Source organism: Agrilus planipennis, unplaced genomic scaffold (genome assembly GCF_000699045.2).
Source record: "Agrilus planipennis isolate EAB-ADULT unplaced genomic scaffold, Apla_2.0 scaffold83, whole genome shotgun sequence".
Classification (NCBI taxonomy): domain Eukaryota; kingdom Metazoa; phylum Arthropoda; class Insecta; order Coleoptera; family Buprestidae; genus Agrilus; species Agrilus planipennis.
Window position 1 is genome coordinate 246389 of NW_020438895.1, and position 18590 is coordinate 264978.

General features: G+C 35.1%; 2 protein-coding genes across 3 annotated transcripts in view; one reads left to right on the forward strand and one right to left on the reverse strand.

Moving 5' to 3' along the window:
• The first annotated feature begins 240 nt into the window (after window positions 1-240).
• Window positions 241-2700, forward strand: LOC108734294. The gene is made up of 2 exons (XM_018465771.1): window positions 241-314; window positions 1960-2700. The coding sequence occupies exons 1-2, from the start codon at window positions 300-302 to the stop codon at window positions 2650-2652; spliced, it is 708 nt and encodes a 235-aa protein (XP_018321273.1). The 5' UTR covers window positions 241-299; the 3' UTR covers window positions 2653-2700.
• A 388-nt stretch (window positions 2701-3088) lies between these two features.
• Window positions 3089-18590, reverse strand: part of LOC108734312 (peroxidase) — a 32813-nt gene continuing 17311 nt past the window's right edge. For both annotated transcript variants that reach the window (XM_018465806.2, XM_025973099.1), the window contains exons 2-12: window positions 11235-11427; window positions 9406-9638; window positions 7824-8000; window positions 6920-7116; window positions 6655-6850; window positions 5258-5606; window positions 4871-5027; window positions 4638-4808; window positions 4344-4542; window positions 4184-4289; window positions 3089-3448 (exon numbers count right to left, since the gene is read on the reverse strand). In XM_018465806.2, the coding sequence (XP_018321308.1) occupies window positions 3334-3448; window positions 4184-4289; window positions 4344-4542; window positions 4638-4808; window positions 4871-5027; window positions 5258-5606; window positions 6655-6850; window positions 6920-7116; window positions 7824-8000; window positions 9406-9638; window positions 11235-11413 (2079 nt within the window). In that variant the 5' untranslated portion in view covers window positions 11414-11427 and the 3' untranslated portion in view covers window positions 3089-3333. The remainder of the gene's footprint in view (window positions 3449-4183; window positions 4290-4343; window positions 4543-4637; window positions 4809-4870; window positions 5028-5257; window positions 5607-6654; window positions 6851-6919; window positions 7117-7823; window positions 8001-9405; window positions 9639-11234; window positions 11428-18590) is intronic.

Below are 18590 nucleotides of genomic sequence, written 5' to 3' on the forward strand. Positions count from 1 at the left end.
TGTATCGAAATACATAAAAATGGTCTTATTAGGAGGTAGCCATTAAAAATCTCAATTTATTGGCCGTTATTAGTTAAGAATAAATTTATTTTAGTTTTTGACTTTAAAACTATATATATGTACTCATACGAAATAGAAATAATAAAAAACAATAGAATACACGCATTTTAAAGTATGCTTTGCAACACAATTCACGATATTCATTTATTTATGTTTTATTAACAAATAGAATACGTCAAATAAGTATAAAACTTCAATAAGAATTATAATATTTTAACGTAAAATAAATAAATAACTTGATGAAGAAGATGAAGGTAAGCTAATCGTTTTATAATTATTATAAACAGTAATATAAATATATTCCACATCGTGTTTAAATTAGTCACTTAATTTATTATTTTATTTATATTGTGCGTCGTTTTAATTGTACTTTTAATTTTTTAATTACAATGTGTCCGTGGGTGTTCACCAACCTTACAGCATTATATAGGCTAAACTTCTGCTATCTACTTAACTGACCTAGAAACGAAGACCTATAAGCGAAACGGTGTGGTATCAATAAATAGAAACTTTCACCCCATTGGCTCTGATTCTTTATTTATAAAAGTATAAATGGCTTTTGAGCCATTTTGAATTATGTTATACAAAAATAAATCAGTGCAATTTCGAAAAATTATTCCATCGATATATTTATAGATGTACTAATATCTGTCTTTTCTGCCTGATTGTTAATTTACTAAGTTAGCTTTCAGGGCATGAGTTAAAACGAACAATGTTCGAGTGTGTTTTTTAAAAACACTATTTTAACACATTTATTTGGTTCAGTTTTCAGGAAACTTTATTACACTTGATATTTTAACTATTATACACTAATGATAGCAAATGAACAACTGACATAGGTTTGTTTGAGTGGACTGTTAAATGAACTAGAAAAAAAACTTTTTGGGGTTTCATTCCCACCAGCCACTAAGGCTGGTGAGCAGTCTGTCCCTCCGGACTATGCTGGAAGGTAGGGCGGAAGGCCCTCTTCAGCCTGCTTTCAGGAATCGTGGGAATGGGTGGGTGGTGGTTCGGGTAAGAAAGATGAGACGGACGAAATGAAGACAGAAGGGAATGGAAGAGTATCTGTGGAATATTATGTCCTAGCATTTGGCTAGGTGATACAAGAAAACCACAGAAAAACTTGGACCAAGGCAGACGGACCCGGAATTGAACCAGCGTCCTCCCGAATGCTAAGCAACGATCTAAACCTCTAGGTCATGTCGCTCGTTTTTTTTTGTTTTGTTTTCGTGGAAGAAGGGAAATCTTCCAAAAGACACCTAACCGTTCGTACGACTGGGAAGTGTTGGATTATCGAGGAAGGTGTCCCCGAACGTACCGACTAACACCCCTCTACCTCAGGCCGTTCTAGGACCACTTAAGGTCCCCGGACCTACCGACTAAAACCCCTCTACCTCAGGCCGTTCTAGGACCACTTAAGGTCCTCTTCAGCCGTATGTGTTTGTGTATTATGTATATATACTACTTAGAAGTGTCATGGCCGGTGGTATGATCCATTAGTAGGGGTAAAGGTCGCCGGAAGTAACTCATGCGTTTGACTTCGCTGTGACGTTTTGATATCAGTACCAAACGTTTCGTAACTTTTCTTACTGTTAGACATTGGCAGTGAAACCTTGATAACTGCCAATAATTGTTCTTGATTAATAAACAGATGAAGTAAATGCTTCACGGAAAATGTATTCATTAAAATCACGTTACGATTGATTAAAAATTATTATGATCACTGTCGACATTTTCAATGACTATTTACCTTCATCTGCATAACTCAAAGGACCGCAAAATTTCATAATTGGTTCCTTCAAATAGACTTCACTGGTACTTCTTTCTTTCTTCTTTAACTTACACGTAAAATTTATTTGGAACTGAATCCAATAAACCAATAGACTTTTTAATTTCCAGACTAAGCACTACTGTTGCATCCCCAATTGTCCAACGTATGATACCCTTGACAAATTTCTTCGATTCCCCCTTGACGTGGAATGGCGAACGAGATGGATAAAAGCGATCCCGGTAAAAAATTGGGTTATAGATTACGGTACCATTATATGCGTACACCATTTCAAAAATAGTGATCTGGCAATGTACACCAAACTCTTGAACGGTACCTCTGGCAAATCCGTTATCACTAGATCTTCAACACCTCTTATCAAACATGGTGCACTTCCGTCGAAATTTGACAACTTAATAAACACCTCGGAACCGTCAGAAGAAGTTTTCAAATTCCGTGACGTTTTCGAGCTGTCTTACAGAGATCATAGTCCGGAAACTTTCGGGGACGTCGAAGGAGTCGATATTAACGACTTTTTAATCGATTATTACTACGTAAAGCAAGTCTTCGAGGTGAAATTAAAAAATGTACTTGGCGAGTGGAAAATTCAAAATGGTCAAGATTATTTAATGTTTTATACTGTTGGTAACTTTGATATACCCCAAATAGTATCTTCTATTAAAATTGACACGAACCTTTGTGTTACCGTGTGTTTAAATGGAAGGGAAATGGACCCAGCTGATCTTACATGGGCTGTACCCTTAACAAGAAAAATTAACCGATGGTCTCAGCTAACTCAACTTTTGAACTTGTTTGGAAGATGAACTTTTTACTATAGTTAATTCGAATTTAGGTTTTGTTGCTTTTTTAAATGTTTCACCACTCAAATAAATCTTTTTTGGTTTATTTTTCATTAAAAAAGGAATTGATGATAAATAAATGTAATAGAAAAGTTAATTAACTTAACATCATTTCATGATAACTATCGAAGGTTCTTATTAATTAGAAAAAGAAGAAACGATGAAATTGGTAGGTTTTGAGAGAAACAACAACAACAAAGTTTAAGATCACTTTATAAAAAGTCTAAAATATTCCAATTGTTTCCAAGAGATGGCAGGCAATGTCGGACGCTCGATATTCGGTTTCACTTCTTGCGACGATCCAATACGCGGCACCTTATTCATCGTCTATAACTTTATAGTTTTTCAGATAAAACACAATAATGCAAGTTTATTGCTAAAGTAGAAAAAAAACAATGTATACTGTCATTGGAAAATTTTATTATAGTAAAAATTACTTAAAAAAATACAGGAGCACAAGAGAGCATGCAATATTACGAACATTGCGAGTGAGATTTGTACCATATGCTTATGTATTCTCATATTACATTCAAACTTACTACATACAACAATACAAAATAACTAATGATAAGGCAAGAAAATAAAATATCGACGTAGATACGCTCCATCGTATCAATAGTTTACATTCTTAAAATTAACAATGGACTATTTTTTTGAAATAAACGGGAAGTCGATGTCCAAGAATGACCTCGAACTGGCCCCGTCTTTCCATAAACTAAGATCAATGGCTGGTAAAGTGTCACATGGTACAATTGGGTTCCTGAAAGATAGTGAAGTTGTTAATTATTACCGAAAACACTCCAATCCTCAATGTCCAAAATCCTCAGGACAAAAAATCATCATTACCATGAGGTCTGCAATGACGGACTATACCATCGGCGACCCGGGACATACAAATGAAATGATAGTGATAGTATACTTCATTTACTTTCTCTAGCGATGTGCCCCTTCCAATGTCTTGGATGCGAGCTGGCAAAATCGTAGGTAGGGAAAAGAAGCTCATTATACTCTCGACTTTTGTTCATTAAACATACTTTTTCATACAGTACCCGCCAAATGTTTTGTTAAATCATGAATAGTAGTGCGAGTCGAAAACAATCGTTAAAGCCTTTAATATGTTTTCAAATATAAATAAACATCTCGTTGATATTTTCAGTAGTAAATGGTACCAATAACAGCACATTTAAGCAATGCAATTGTAATGGATAAAATGGTCAATTTTTCCGTGCAGTACTGTACGGATTATACACTCCTTACCGATTAAGAGTTTGGCTGAGAGTTGTCTCTTTCCTTTTCTGTCCTAGTGCTGTTCTTTTCTACTTTGCGCCGGTCAAACTGAAGGTCACATCGCTACAGAAAGTAAACGAAGTATACCTACACATTTTTTAGATGTGTGGATGTTCTGAAGAGAGCAAGGGAACCCGAAAGGACCCGCTCGCTCCGCCCTACCCTTAGTCCGCCATAACTATAATTAAAAGATAAAAACAATGCTTACTTGTCCGAAACTCTCTCAAAGCCCCTTGGCTGCATACTCCTTATGTCTCTTCCATTATCACAGAACAATCTTGATATGCTGGCTTTCCTTATTTCATTTAATTGAGCTAAAGTAAAATACGAATAAAGTAGATACTGACAAATTGTGTGGCACTTCTTACCTTCTGTAAAACCCATATTAATGTCCCCATTTTCGTAGAAATATCGGTCACCTTTTCGTGTCCTGTAGAATTGTTCGACTAAAATGCAAAGAAACGTTGGACCTGCAAGGGTTCCAGGGACGTGGGTTTCCAAAAATGCACCAACTGTTAAATCTACATCGTCAGGAGTTTCGTAAAACGTTGCAAGCTTTTGCACGTGCTAAAAATGAAAATAATAAATACAATCCAAATAATACAGGAAGCTTTTTTCCAAAAGCCCCACATAATTTGTAATTTAGGTCAATTGTTGTTTACCTCAGCTGGTATTGCATCCAGAAAACCATCAAAATTACGCACTTTCGGCAACCCACACAACGACCTGTAATCATTGTATGAAGCAAGACCATGATCTCTGTTTCTGTGAATATCAATGGCCCTCAGGTCACTGCCAAATTGTTGCCTCATTCTGAACAAGAATTGGGTTACCTTAAATTACTCTCTTTAGTAATCTCATTTATGTTTTGCTGGGCCTGAAAAAGTACACTCACTTCGCTATCCATAAAAGGATCTGCTTTCAGCTCAGGCTGAGTTGCCATTCCCCTGGTCAGATCATCAAATACATTTCCACCCTCAAGAACAAGTGGTCTATTGAACCAATCACTTAATCGGATATTACCATAACCATTTCTTGTTTCAGTTAATAAACTAGAAGCACACGTAAGTTTCAATTAAACAATAACTAATGTTAAATTTAGAATAAAAGGTTCACTTCTCAGTTTGTGTATTCCTATGATGTATAAAAAAAAGGATTAACTTTTTATCGGTTATTTTATAGTTTTTGAGTAAATAATACTTGAGAATTACATGAACCATATACTCAAAAAAGTTCGATGGAGGTACTAAATGACCAATAAAAGTATTTATTTCCTGCTTACTCAAGATATCCTGCAATAAGGGTATGAAAATATCTGAAAGCTGCAGTGGCATGTTCGTTAAGAACTGAAGGGTTTATAGACTCGTCGTAATCATTAACAAACCCTTTAGCTCCTGGGTAAACGATTTTGTGTTGTATGGTATTTTCCAAACCCAAGAAAAGGGGCAGCCACTCGTAGTAAGTAATCTGTTGGTGTTGGCCGATATTAATTTGTCTTGCCTCTTGAAAAATCCTTTCATCGTCCCATTGTGGGTTTAAAGTGGCCAGTGCATCTGCTAGTCTATTGTGTTCTCTCAAAAATATTATTTGTAAAATCGTCAACTGAGGGTTTTGATTTACTCTTGCGTCACCTACAAACAAGTGCCTATTACAGAAGATGACGATAGTTTGTTTAAAATACTCTAAATAAACCGCTTAGGAGTCTGAAGTTTTTTAAATTTCGCGGCTCATCCTAAAATTATTACATTGGCTATATGATTGGTTGTTAATCGACGGTGAGATTTGCAACCAATCACAAAACATGCCGGTAAAAATTGTGTATTAATAGCTCGTCACCAACTGGTCAACGACATTTCGAGTGATGTACGCGAACGGTTCGGTAGGGTTTCGCGGTTGTGTCGAATATTTAATGGTAGTGTTAATTTTATATTATTCTACGCATTTCGTTAAACAACAGACAATAGTGTTAAATAGATTAGCTGTTATATGCACTACAACGTAGGTGAGATTCCATTTTTAAATTTCTTATATTGTAATAAGTAAAATCGCCCATAACTGTACGTTATAATTCTATTACTCGGAATATTAAACTGCGAATATAAATATTATAGGTTATATAAAGATTTTACTTTTAAATAGAAGGTAGTTGGATGGTTGATTTAATGATGCAAATACGATATAAACATTAATAATGGCCCAGCTAATACTTAATTAATTATTCATTTCTACAACTGAAAATTAAGATTTTATGTAAAGGTCAATGACCCTCAAGTTTACGTACAGTTTTTTCAAAATGATACTAGTTTTCCAGCCCTTTTTAGTGAGAAGGTCAATGAACTTAACCTTTCGTTTTATAAATTTTAAACGTTTGAACAATTACTTTTACGTAAACTGGTGTAATTCTTATATTAGGCAATTCTGTTGCTGGTTAGAGTTTACAAAGGTCGAATATTAGTAGACTAGACTTATGAACTTTTTGAAGATTAGGTAATGGTTGGAAAGACTCTCTATATTTGCTATTTAATCGGGAAAACCTTCCCAACATTATCCCAGCCTTCACACAGTGAAACAAAAAGAATTCAAGTCAAATCTGCATGCTTTGCGGACTTAACACATTAATGTAATTATTTATTTTGAAACAATTATAAAACTTATATGTAACAACATAATATCTTTTACCAGCTTGATAGCAAGGTTCAGTTGCATCGTCGGCATCGCAAATTCCTGTCACATTATCCGTTTGGGGCGGCCAAGTTTGCCCATTTCTCCTTTCAATTCGTAACCTCCCCCCGGTCCCTTCTCGTAAACCTTGTGCATCTTGGTCATTATTACCGTAGGTGATTGAAAGGTCTAGGTAATGATTCACCGCGGTCAACTATAAATATAATATTTTGAGTGCATACAAATGCATAAAATAATGTAAAAATGGACATTTTGAACTGACTTGCTCGGCTGGTTGATAGCCTCCCACACAATTTCTATCTCTGTCTGTAATTGTCCTCACAAAGTTCATGCATCTAGTGTTGGTTCTCCCATAAACAGGATCGTTATCAGGGAGAACTATTGGATAACAGTGTTCTGGGATATTTGCTAACTCCAGAAGACGACCGTCATCTGAACAACATCTTGTCGAATGAGGCTCTAAGGCAAAAACGTTCTTTAGAAATATCAACTCCAAAATTGGTTCGTAAAGATCCTTCGAGAATTAAACACGTTTTACTATGTATTATGGGTGGTAATCTATTATACTTTCAATTCGGAAGCGTCAATATTCTTGGTATTTATTTAAAAAAGAAGGAAATAAAGCTTAGCTTGTATCATCCGAAAAATGATCTTGATTTTCGGGTTTAATGATGAAAACACTGATAAGAATGTTTTTTCCGACGTTTAGTCAACTTCTGTGGTTAGGTGTGTGATTGACATCCACAGGGAAAGCAACCGGGGCGTAGACTTCGGATTTGATAACTGTGGTCTAGGATTATTTTTCCTTCGGGGAGAATACCGACAGGAATGATTAACTTACATCGTCATGGGGCGCAGCGAGGGCTTAATATTCTTCGCTGTTGTTATACTAAGACTAAAATTGAGACTGAAAAAGACTTAACACCATCAGTACGTTCACTGAGGATGTCAACCAAAGTAACTAGCGAAAGGAGAAAGAAACAATCCTAATTGTTTCCATTGTAAAAATTTTACATATGATGAAATGTGGATTTATTATTTGATTTGAAAGTAATTTAATTTTGAAAAAATCATCATTCTCAAATATTGGTTTTAAATTTTTATTTTTGTGTGTATAATATTTTTTGATACATTTACTATGAACTTTAAAGTGTATTTATACTTACGGGCTTGTGTGCTACCCGCGATCATACTCATGTCATGGGTTATTATTTGCCCGTATTGCATGGCTGCTAACGTAAATCTGGGGTCTCGCACAGGAACGTCGGGGTGAAGATCCAAACTCAGTTCGCGGCTGCCTGGAAGCATTCTTCCGCTTCTTGATAACGTTGGGGTGCTGATTCCTATTAAAGAATTCTTAACGCATAAGAAACCAATGTACTTGTAGAGTTGAAAAGCTTTTTAATACTTTTATCATTATTATTTGAAATACATACACCTCGTAAGTTTCGAACGGTTGAATAATATTGAAGGAAGTTTCGAAATCTAAAATATATATTCCTGGTACCTCTAGTAATAAATGATGAAAGTTAATAGCATGCAAAAATTCTCTTCCTAAAGAGGTTAGTAAAAATTGTTTAAAAGGATCATCTTATAAATGCGTTTCGACTTATAATTTAGGATCTCTACAGTTGGGACGATCAAAATTGGGAAAGTCCACAATAGATCATCTGAGAATCTCAGAATGGACGTATACTTCATTTACTTTCTGTAGCGATGTGCCCCTTCCATTGTCTTGGATGCGCGCTGGCAAAATCGTGTGTAGGGAGAAAAAAGCTCATTATACTCTCGACTCTTGTTCATTAAACATACTTTTTCATACAGTACCCGCCAAATGTTTTGTTCAATCATGAATAGTAGTGCGAGTCGAAAACAATCGTTAAAGCCTTTAATATGTCTTCAAATATAAATAAACATCTCGTTGATATTTTCAGTAGTAAATGGTACCAATAACACCACATTTGAGCAATGCAATTGTAGTGGATAAAATGGTCAATTTTTCCGTGCAGTACTGTACGGATTATACGCTCCTCACCGGTTAAAAGTTTGCCCGACAGTTGTCTCCTTCCTTTTCTGGCCTAGTGCTGTTCTTTTCTACTTTGTGCCGGTCAAACTGAAGGTCACATCGCTACAGAAAGTAAACGAAGTACATATATCTTCTTTCTTTTTTCCTCTTGGGACTGTAGACATTTACTGCGTTTTGAACACATCCTTGTTAAGTTAGGAAATGCTTCATGAGTAACATAAGCAAGGTAAAAAGAGATAACCGAATGATAGTAAGTGGTGCAGCGGCTGTAGGTTGCTTAGGTACGCAAAAGATCATGGTCGGCTTTATAACTGCCGCGTTGGAACTATCTCCTTAAACAAGCGTCTTCGCTTTCCTAAATTCCTGAAAATGTGGAACTTTCTTTAAAGTCCGATGCTGGCAACATGCTCCAATTCTGCCTGTCTGTATCTCCTTCTGTTACACATCAATTGTTGTAATGTTATTCCTTTTTCTTTATTAGTGTCCGCTACAATTCTTACCTGACATCCCTTTTATATTCCCTGCAACGTCTTTTGTGAGTAAAAGTAGGCATTCTGTCAGCATCTACGCCAATCTAGTTAGTAAATCGAAAGAAGAATGCGACAGCATTATTGCCGACTTTGCCAATCTTGAACGCCCCAACTATACATTATTCTTCAAATCAGTTTTATCGTCCAAAACTATTACCGTCAGATTTAATTAACCAAAAATTAAAATTTTACCGTCTCCGTAAATTGGAGGTAGTAATCTGGCATATCGAGTTTGTGGTGTACCCCACACTGGGTTCCTCAAATTGTTACAAGAACCATCGTACGATCTGTACCGTGCTGGAAAACATTGGGCAGGTGCCAAGCCACAATTTTGAGATCTCGGGTCGAGAGTTGTTGCTCCGGGTGGGGGTTGGGTTGTTTGAGCAAAACCCTGGAATAGTGAACTGTTTCTTCCAGCAGATGCTCTATGACGAAAACCGATGTGAATAATTATTTATCATACAAATTACTTACATTTCGAACACATATAATTTACTCAGTAATGTAATACATAAGGTTAATGTTATTTGTTCCTATAAATCCAGGTGTTTTTCTTTTCTTTCTCGAAATTAATAACGCTTCCTGTATTTTAGTTATTCATAAAGCATAATACAGAAGAGATTTTTCTCGCTTTTATTTTTTATCCTGAGCTAATCTTCGCATTTCTCCAAAACTAGAACAACCCACATCCTTAACTAGTTGCGAACAGTAATCTAATCTAGGTCTGTCCCTACTCTACTTATTAACTTCCATAGTAGTTTCCTCTGTTCGCCTATTGCAGCTCCAGCTCTATAACTACCTGTTGCTCATTATACAAACTAAGTATCACTCTTCTATCTCTGTAACTCATCTCTACATTTTTAAGTATATTTAACATCTTGTCCCATTTAACATTGTCAAAAGCTTTTTCTAAATCTACAAATCCTATGTACGCGCTCTTTTCTTTTTCTATCGTTTACTTTATTGTTGCCCGTAAAGCTAGAATATCCTCTATTTCTTCTAAACCCAAATTGATCTTCCCCTAATAGTTCCGTCCTTTTTCCATCCTCTTAACAATCCTAGTTAAGATTTTTGACGCATGGGAAGTTAAGTTAATTGTTCTAAATGTCTCGTACCTATATATATATATATAGCTACCACCACGTTTCGTTTATAATTCTCTGGGACTTTCCCCGTTTCGTAAATGTGACTAATTAGCATAAACATACGATCTCTAACCTGTTATCCTACATGTATTAGAATTTCCGCCTGTGTCCTATCTTGTCGCCTTATTATTCTTCAAGTTTTTTAATTCTACATCGCTCTTCTCTCATTATGGGATAACCTAGCTCACCTATCGCCACACTATCTTCCTTCTCTAATAGGTCGTATAGGTCCTCTAAATATTCTCTCCACCTATCTGCCGTTTCTCTTCATTTTTCAATCAAAATGACCCCTGCCTCGTTTGTTATATTATTACTACTGTATCCTTTCATTGATTATTTATGGTTGTGGGCACCTCATATGTAAACAACGTAGGTGAATATATACTGTAGAGTATAGTCCAATCAATTACTTTTCTTTTAAATATGTCAGCAATTCATGTACAATTATTCTTTCACTCCTTATTGAAAATTATTGCATTAGGCGGTGTAACAGTTAGAGAAAAAACAACAAGTGTCAACTGTCCAGTTTATAAAGTAGTTAAATTAGTTAAGTATGCGTATTTTGAAACCTTGACAATCGCATTCCGGCTGTGTAGCCATTTGCATAGACGGAAATTGGCAATTTGTTAGTTCACATTTTATGTGGCGGTAAATTACAAAGGTTCAAAAACCCATACGTACATTTTAATTCCGTATGAACAAACGACGAGACTAATTTGTGTCACAAATAGGTAGGAAAAAGGTAGATAATAATTATTTATTGCGAATTTGTTTATTACCAGACTTTTAGCGACTTAATTTTCTTGTGAATCTACTACGGGTTTTAACCCTTTAGGTGAATTATTTTGAATTTGATGTGTAACTTGCATTACTTACGGTGGAAGATATCTGTAATCGGTGTAGTATGACTGAGGAAAGTAACTGTGACCTCCACCGTGATATTTTGTCGGATCTGGTAGGTTTGGATTTGCATTTAAAAAGCTCCAGTGGTGTGAAAGAACTAGGTGCAGCCCATTTATTGTTTGTAGCAGAACAAGAAATTGAGACGCAGCCATATCAATTCTTCTTTCTGAAACAAACTTAAAATTATTAAAGTTCTTGAGTTCTTTCTAACTTATTAGTTCACATTAGCACACTATAGTTGGTTCCGATAAGTCAGAGATAAAAATACAGTGTAAACTCTATATAACGACACTTAAGGGACTGAACATTTTTCGGCGTTATAAAGAGTGGTCGTTAAATGGAGAGAAATAAAAGATATTATTTTACTATTCTATAATAATATGCATTTACCAATATAGTACACATTTTGCACACGAACATTATTATTCATACATTGCGTATAGCCTGTTATCTTCGTCTGATGTTTTTTGCTGCTCCAATATTTTAATTGTATTTTGTTACGTATCTTACTCATATCTTGAGATACTGCTGGATCAATTTGATTATATAAAAAGTATTTTTTTAATAGTTTCGCTGCATCAAGTGCTTGTTTGATGCTTGGTGGAGGGACAGGATCGTCTTCTTCAACAACGTACACAGCTGCAGTTCTTATCTATTTCGGCAACTTAGAAAGTACTGCTCAATGATTTATAATGCCGCATTGTTGTCGTTAAATAGAGTGAGCGTGACGCTATATAGAGTGTAATATTGTATAGAAAACAATGTAAACCAACCAAAGTCAAGCAATTTCGACGTTTTAAGAAGTTTGTCGTTAAATCGAGTGACGTTATAAAGAGTTTACACTGTATATACGAAAGCATTAATTGTAAATATTTAGTTGTAATCTACATCAGTAATCATTTCGACACACAGGAGACTTTTTAGATAAAACAATTAACTCAAAAGTTAAAACTTTGTGTTTTCGTATTTTTAAAAATGGAAATGGTTCAGCAATAATAAATTTTAATAGGTAATTCTTTTTCATTTGAATTCGGATTACTACCACTAAATATGTACAAAAGTAGTTCACAATTTTGAACAGTTGAAAGAGAAAGTGCTTTTTCCTTTCGGCCGGACATCATATTTGCTTGCTGCGATAATTAGCGTGTTTTATTAACAATCTGGTGAATTAATCTCAAAATTAGGAATTACATAAAGTGCTTGTTCTCTTGTAAAGAGGATGAAAGGAATTAAGCAAGCTCATAATCCATTTATGTGTTAGTTAATTACATCATATTAACTATGACTATACATTACGACATTAAAAATTAATGTCCTTTTTTCCAATATGTAATTTTTGCAGATACCTTTAAGAACTTAATTTTTCAACTCTTATCATCCTAAAATTTTGTACACACATTGTGAGGGGTATGGAAAGGGACATAGAGTATCTTTTATCCAGAAAAACAATATTGTTCCCGAGGGATAGAAAAAATTAGTTTCATGTGATCGTCGATGACCTTTGACGCGTATTTAGGACATCGGAGCCACGGATAAAACGTAGTGTATTATATAAATCAAATCAGTAGCGATTGAATCAACAACCATAAAATAAAGTCACTAACGCTAATTAATGAATAATAGTCGTTGCTTAAGTTCCTTCAATCATACTATTATGAAGAATAGTCTTTAATACATCATTTCTAACAGTTTGTGTTTCCATAAATGTTAACTAGAGTACGTAACTGGCCATAAAATTTATTTCCTCGCAGTAGGAAATTGATGGCTTAATTGTAATACTCGCTGCCGTTACACTTACCTATACACGTTGCACTGTTCATTTTCCATCGATAGAAAGCTACAGGTACAATCCAATCGTAAAACAAGCTTGTTTAGCTTTCTACAAAAGACAAAGCTTTTCTATACGACTTGGTATCGTTATAAATATCAGGCAATCTAAAAACTCTGGCATGTTCTAATACGGCTCAGGTGTAAGCAATACCTAACTAATAAGACAACGCAATGGCTAACATACCTGCGGTTGCCGCTGCGGCTTCGTCGCAGAATATTACCGTTTATAACTCAAAAGGTATAATTCTGATAAAAAATCGGAAAGCATACGTCATTCCTTTGTATCTTTCGAATGACACCTCACTGACCTTTATTTTAAATTTTTATTTTTTCCTTTTTCAACCCTTTAGAATGTGAATTACGCTCAACCCGTTCTTAATATAATAGGGAAACCTCTTTTATATAGAGAGATACGAGGGCGGTTCAATAAGTACCCGTGTTTGAAGACAGAGGACGTTCCTGAGGTAAATTGGTGTTGTCATCGTGTGCTGCCATCTATCAAACCACGCCAAAACGAATTTCAGACTAATTGATAGGTTAGTTTGGATTTGGCAGCCATTCCGCTCAGACGTGCTTCGTTATTTTCGCTAAGATGGAAAAAGAGCAGTATCGTTCGGTAACTCGCTTTTTGTTTTTGGATGGGAAAAAATGCGAGGAGATGAAAACAAAGTTGGATACTGTTTATGGAGACATTTCGCCATCTACGACCACAGTTAGATATTGCTTCAACGAATTTAAACGTGGGCAAAGATCCGTTTTTGATAGGAGCGACCAGGAAGCCTGGCAAACGTTGTTACCGAGGAAATCATTTTACGGATTTTTTAGGAAAAGGAAGAACGATCACTGGACAATACTACAGTGAGTTATTGGACCGCTTCGACAAAAAATTGAAGGAGACACGGACGCATTTGACGAAAAAGAAGGTGCGTTTTCAACACGATAACGCACCGGCACATTCATCAGGAGTTGTTGCCGCCAAAATGCATGAATTACGTTATGAATTTGCTGCCGCACACCCCGTACTCACTCGATTTGACTCCCTGCGACTTCATCTTGTTCCCTACCATGAAGAAATGACTAGCGAGAAAGAAATTTAGCTCAAACGAGGAAGTCATCGCCGAGACAGGGGGGATTTTGGAGAGTTCGACAAATCTTATTTTTTGGAGGGGTAAAAAAAATGGCAGGGTCGTTGGGAGAAGTGTATCTTTCTAAAAGGGGACTATGTAGAAAAATAAAAAAAATTAAAAAAAAAAAGATGTACTTATTGAACCGTCCTCGTATACCAGAGACAGAAGAATGTCGAGACAAACTCTAAAGTGTGATTACAGGCGCAAGGAGTGAAGCCTCTCAGGATAGGATAATTGGTGCCTAAATTTTATTGGCTGTATTTCTATATCAGCAGCTAATTCACGTCATAATTGGCGTATTCAGCCAATAGAATCGAGGCACTTGCTACCTCACCGGTTTCAATTGATAGCCTCCAACCTGTTACTGTTAGTTCGGTCTCTATATGCTTATGTTTATGAAGTAGTTACTTATATTAGTAAATTGTATGTTACCCGACTAGAAATTAGAAGCAGGTTAGCCCGACATATGTGAGGACCTAATGAGGCTGTCCAGTTTAAGGAATTCCCAGTGAGGTCCTAATGAGGATTGAATAAACATATCCAATATACTTGTCAGGTCCAAATCAGGATGTCCACAGTTTATCAAAGTAAAAAATTGATGAAATCATGTTTGCCACACTAGGATCTTACCAGAATTAGATCATTTCATGCTTTACAGATGACTACCCAAGAGAAAATGGATTTTCCTTCTTGTTAAATGTCAATTACAATTTTACAAGTCTTTTTATACGATGGCAAAAAAATTTTATCAGTAAATCTATCGTTATCTTTAAACTGGCCTATTTTAATAATAAATTTGCAATCAGGTTTTGATAGGGTTCTTTGAATTCCCCTATTAGGTCCTAATTTTATTTCCTTATCAGTTTCTTCTTGAAAAGAATCGCAACATTCCTACTCATGTCCGCATAGAGTGCTCCTTGTCAGGACCTTGTATGAATCGAGGTTATACCCTCATATCATAATTTCTAGTCGGGTTATAACCTGTGATGAAAACGAAACTGAAACTTCTTTTAACTAGGGTTATACAGTCCTGTTCATAGTGTAGGTAAACGTGATCTATCCTAATGTTAAACGCAATCTTTGATAATTCAGGCTGAACGTTCAACTAGCCGTATCTAGACATATCTATAGGCCTAGCATTACTTATAGTTTTGTCATTTAACTCGATGAATGAAAGTCACGGATTGATACCTACCTACCTACGTATGTAGTACAAATCTCGTGATTTAAATTACGACATAATTCCGAACGAGAATGTCATGCATGTTAGCGGTTGAATTCCACCATCACCGTTTTTATCATTTCCTGGAGGGTTCCCCCGCCAAGGTTATCTATCTGTGTATTATCCGGCTGCATAATTAGCACGACAGTTACATGACTTTTTTGTTATTCATTAATCACTTGATCTCTGTTTTCTACAGATTTTGATTAAATTTCTTGTAAAACTTACAAGGAAATACCATTACTTACTAGATAAATCATTATGTCAATACAAAATCAGTTAGTTCTTAATTCAAAATCTTATTTAATTTTGGAAATATTCACCGTGATTAGTTTGGAATTTATCCTATCTGAAATTATCCTTAATCTCATACATCTTGTTATTGCGTAAGTTGGTTATGTGAAAACTTTTTAATGCACAATATTAATTTCTAGCCAGTGACAACTGATGCTTAAGGTCACAACGTGGCGCGCCCGATCCCACTGTTTTAAAAGATTTTCAAATTGAATTTCATAATGTATTAACGTTAACTTTTTGATTGACATACGCAAAGTATAAACCAGACAGTATAAAGATGTGTATATATATATATTTTACTCTGTAAACCTGATTCATAAATCATTGATAAGGTTGATAAAATTGCACTGAATGTAGTCACATAAATTCTAATGCTCCAGGGATGTTTTAAGGTGTTTAAAAATGAATTTGAAAAAATTTTCTACTTGCAAATACGACAAAAAAATGAAAATTAATGAAAGGCTATTGAAAAAATTTAATCTTTATTTTCTAAACTTTATCGAATTATATATAAGTAAGTAAAAACCGCAGGCACACATAACCAAGCCCATTCAGTTGTGTGTTTAAGTGCAATAATTTCATACCAATGCACAATAAATATGTATACAACAGATATGTTTATGGAAACTGAGTAAACTCTTATTTTAGCGCGCCTTTTCCTAAGTCTAGATTTAAGTAATCAATACAGCATATCATACCCATTCAAACGTGCAACAGTATCTGATATTATGAAGGTTATTAACATAATAAATTTGAACATGATACAAGATAAATTATTCACGAATTAGAAACGTTTAGTGTAAATGGTTACTTATTAATGAAAGCAGAAATAACAGCACGTGATGAAAGGTTTTATTACTGGCACAAATTATGAAATTAACAATTTGTAATTAAAGTAATTAAACAAACTGGACGTTGCCTAAAGGTGCGTTTACATGTAAGCTCGAACATATTCGAGATAAAGCGAGGTAGAACATAGGTATGTCTCGTTTGCATTCTGAGGAACTCGAACGAAATCAACAAGAAGGCGGCAACGTCCGCCCATACGCTGCATTTCATTCATTTAATGTTTATTTAGTAGATAATAGATATAGACAATATTACAATACTGTATGAAAATAAATAAAAGCAAAAATACTGGTATGCAAGGGAAGAAAAATTAGGGAAAGAGTGAATATAAAGATAGGAGACGAAAAATTAGAAGAAGTGGCTGATTTTAGGTATCTAGGAAGTCAGATGAGTCAGGATGGAAGGAGCAGTAGGGATATAAAGCAGAGGGTAGCGCAGGGTCGAGTCGCCTTCAATGAAAATAAGTCAGTTCTATGCTCGCGAACAGTTAATTTAGAAATTCGAAAAAGATTGTTAAGGATGTATGAATGGAGCGCGGCGCTGCACAGGTGCGAAGCATGGACAGTGGGCTCGGCGGAAAAAAAAGGTTAGAAGCGTTCGAAATGTGGTGTTATAGGCGAATGATGAGGATACCGCTGATAGAGAAGGTTAGAAATTAAGAGGTATTAGAAAGAATAGGAGAATAGGAGAGGACTCTATGGAATTCTTCTCAGGCATGAAGGTCTAGTCAGAGGCATATTAGAGGCAGAAACGAAAGTTAGGAGGGGTAGAGGTAGACCTCGATTAGATTACTGCTCATAAATAGTTAAGGATGTGGGATTTTCTTGTTATAGGGAAATGCGAAGATTAGCTCAAGAAGGAATGGAGGTGCGTGTCCAACCAGTCTTAACACTGACGACTTTATGATGATGAATAGATGTGTGAAAAAGTCATAATAATTTAATAAGTATAACGAAAAAACTACCTAATGAAAATTAGGATAGATCGTTTGTCCTAATTTGTATTATTTATTGATTACTATACTAAATAATTTGTTAAGTCCTTATAATTGTTCAATGAGCGCCAAAACCTACTTTTAATTCTTGTTAAGCCAAAATAGTTGGGATAAAAAAAGAATTGGGTGCATATTTGATAAATTTTATGAATCTCATGTTTATCTGACTTATTATAAAAGCTGTATCAATAATTATAAATCGTTTTAATACACGAACGAATTGTAGGTAGTATTCGACATGCGATTCTTTGCTAATTACATGCATTAAGGTAAACTGCAATTATTATTATTATAGTTTACCTTGATCGATTTCGGCACAATTTGGCATACTAATTAAATCAATAATTTTCCTAAAAACAATTATTATATCGTGTTTTGATTTCGCCTCCAATTACAACACAATATTTTCTTTTTATGCTATGAGATATATGAATTATTTATTATCATTATTTAAAATGTTTATAATTAAGCTCATAACGCCTGCCACTAGGTCATGGGCAATACTATACTGTACATAGACAACGGGCAATACAAAATTAAGATGCAAAATAACCTTAACCAACAGCGATCTTCATTAGACACCACAAAGATTAAGCAAGGAAATCATTTTCATTATTTCATGTTGTCCAAAATAATTACTGCAATATTAGACATTATTTTGTTTTATGTAAAAAAATAATAAAAAATGCATGTTTGTATGTTGGGCAGTAAATTGGTTGGAAATATTTAAGATGTACTGCAGAAACCACTGCGTGTAGGGCGCGCCCCCCTGGTGGGGCGCGAGACTGTTGCAAGGGGGGCATGCAGCTGTTTCCAAAATATCATTTTCGATTACGAACCAAAAAAGTCGAATAGGTGTCAATAAAATGAATCAGCAAAATAGGTATACGTAATCCATACGGGTACAAACGCTAAAACATCCATCCATTTAATGTATATTTTTACATATTATTGTATATTATTCTGTAGCCCCATTAAATAAATTATAATATCATATTATAAAAGCTGTA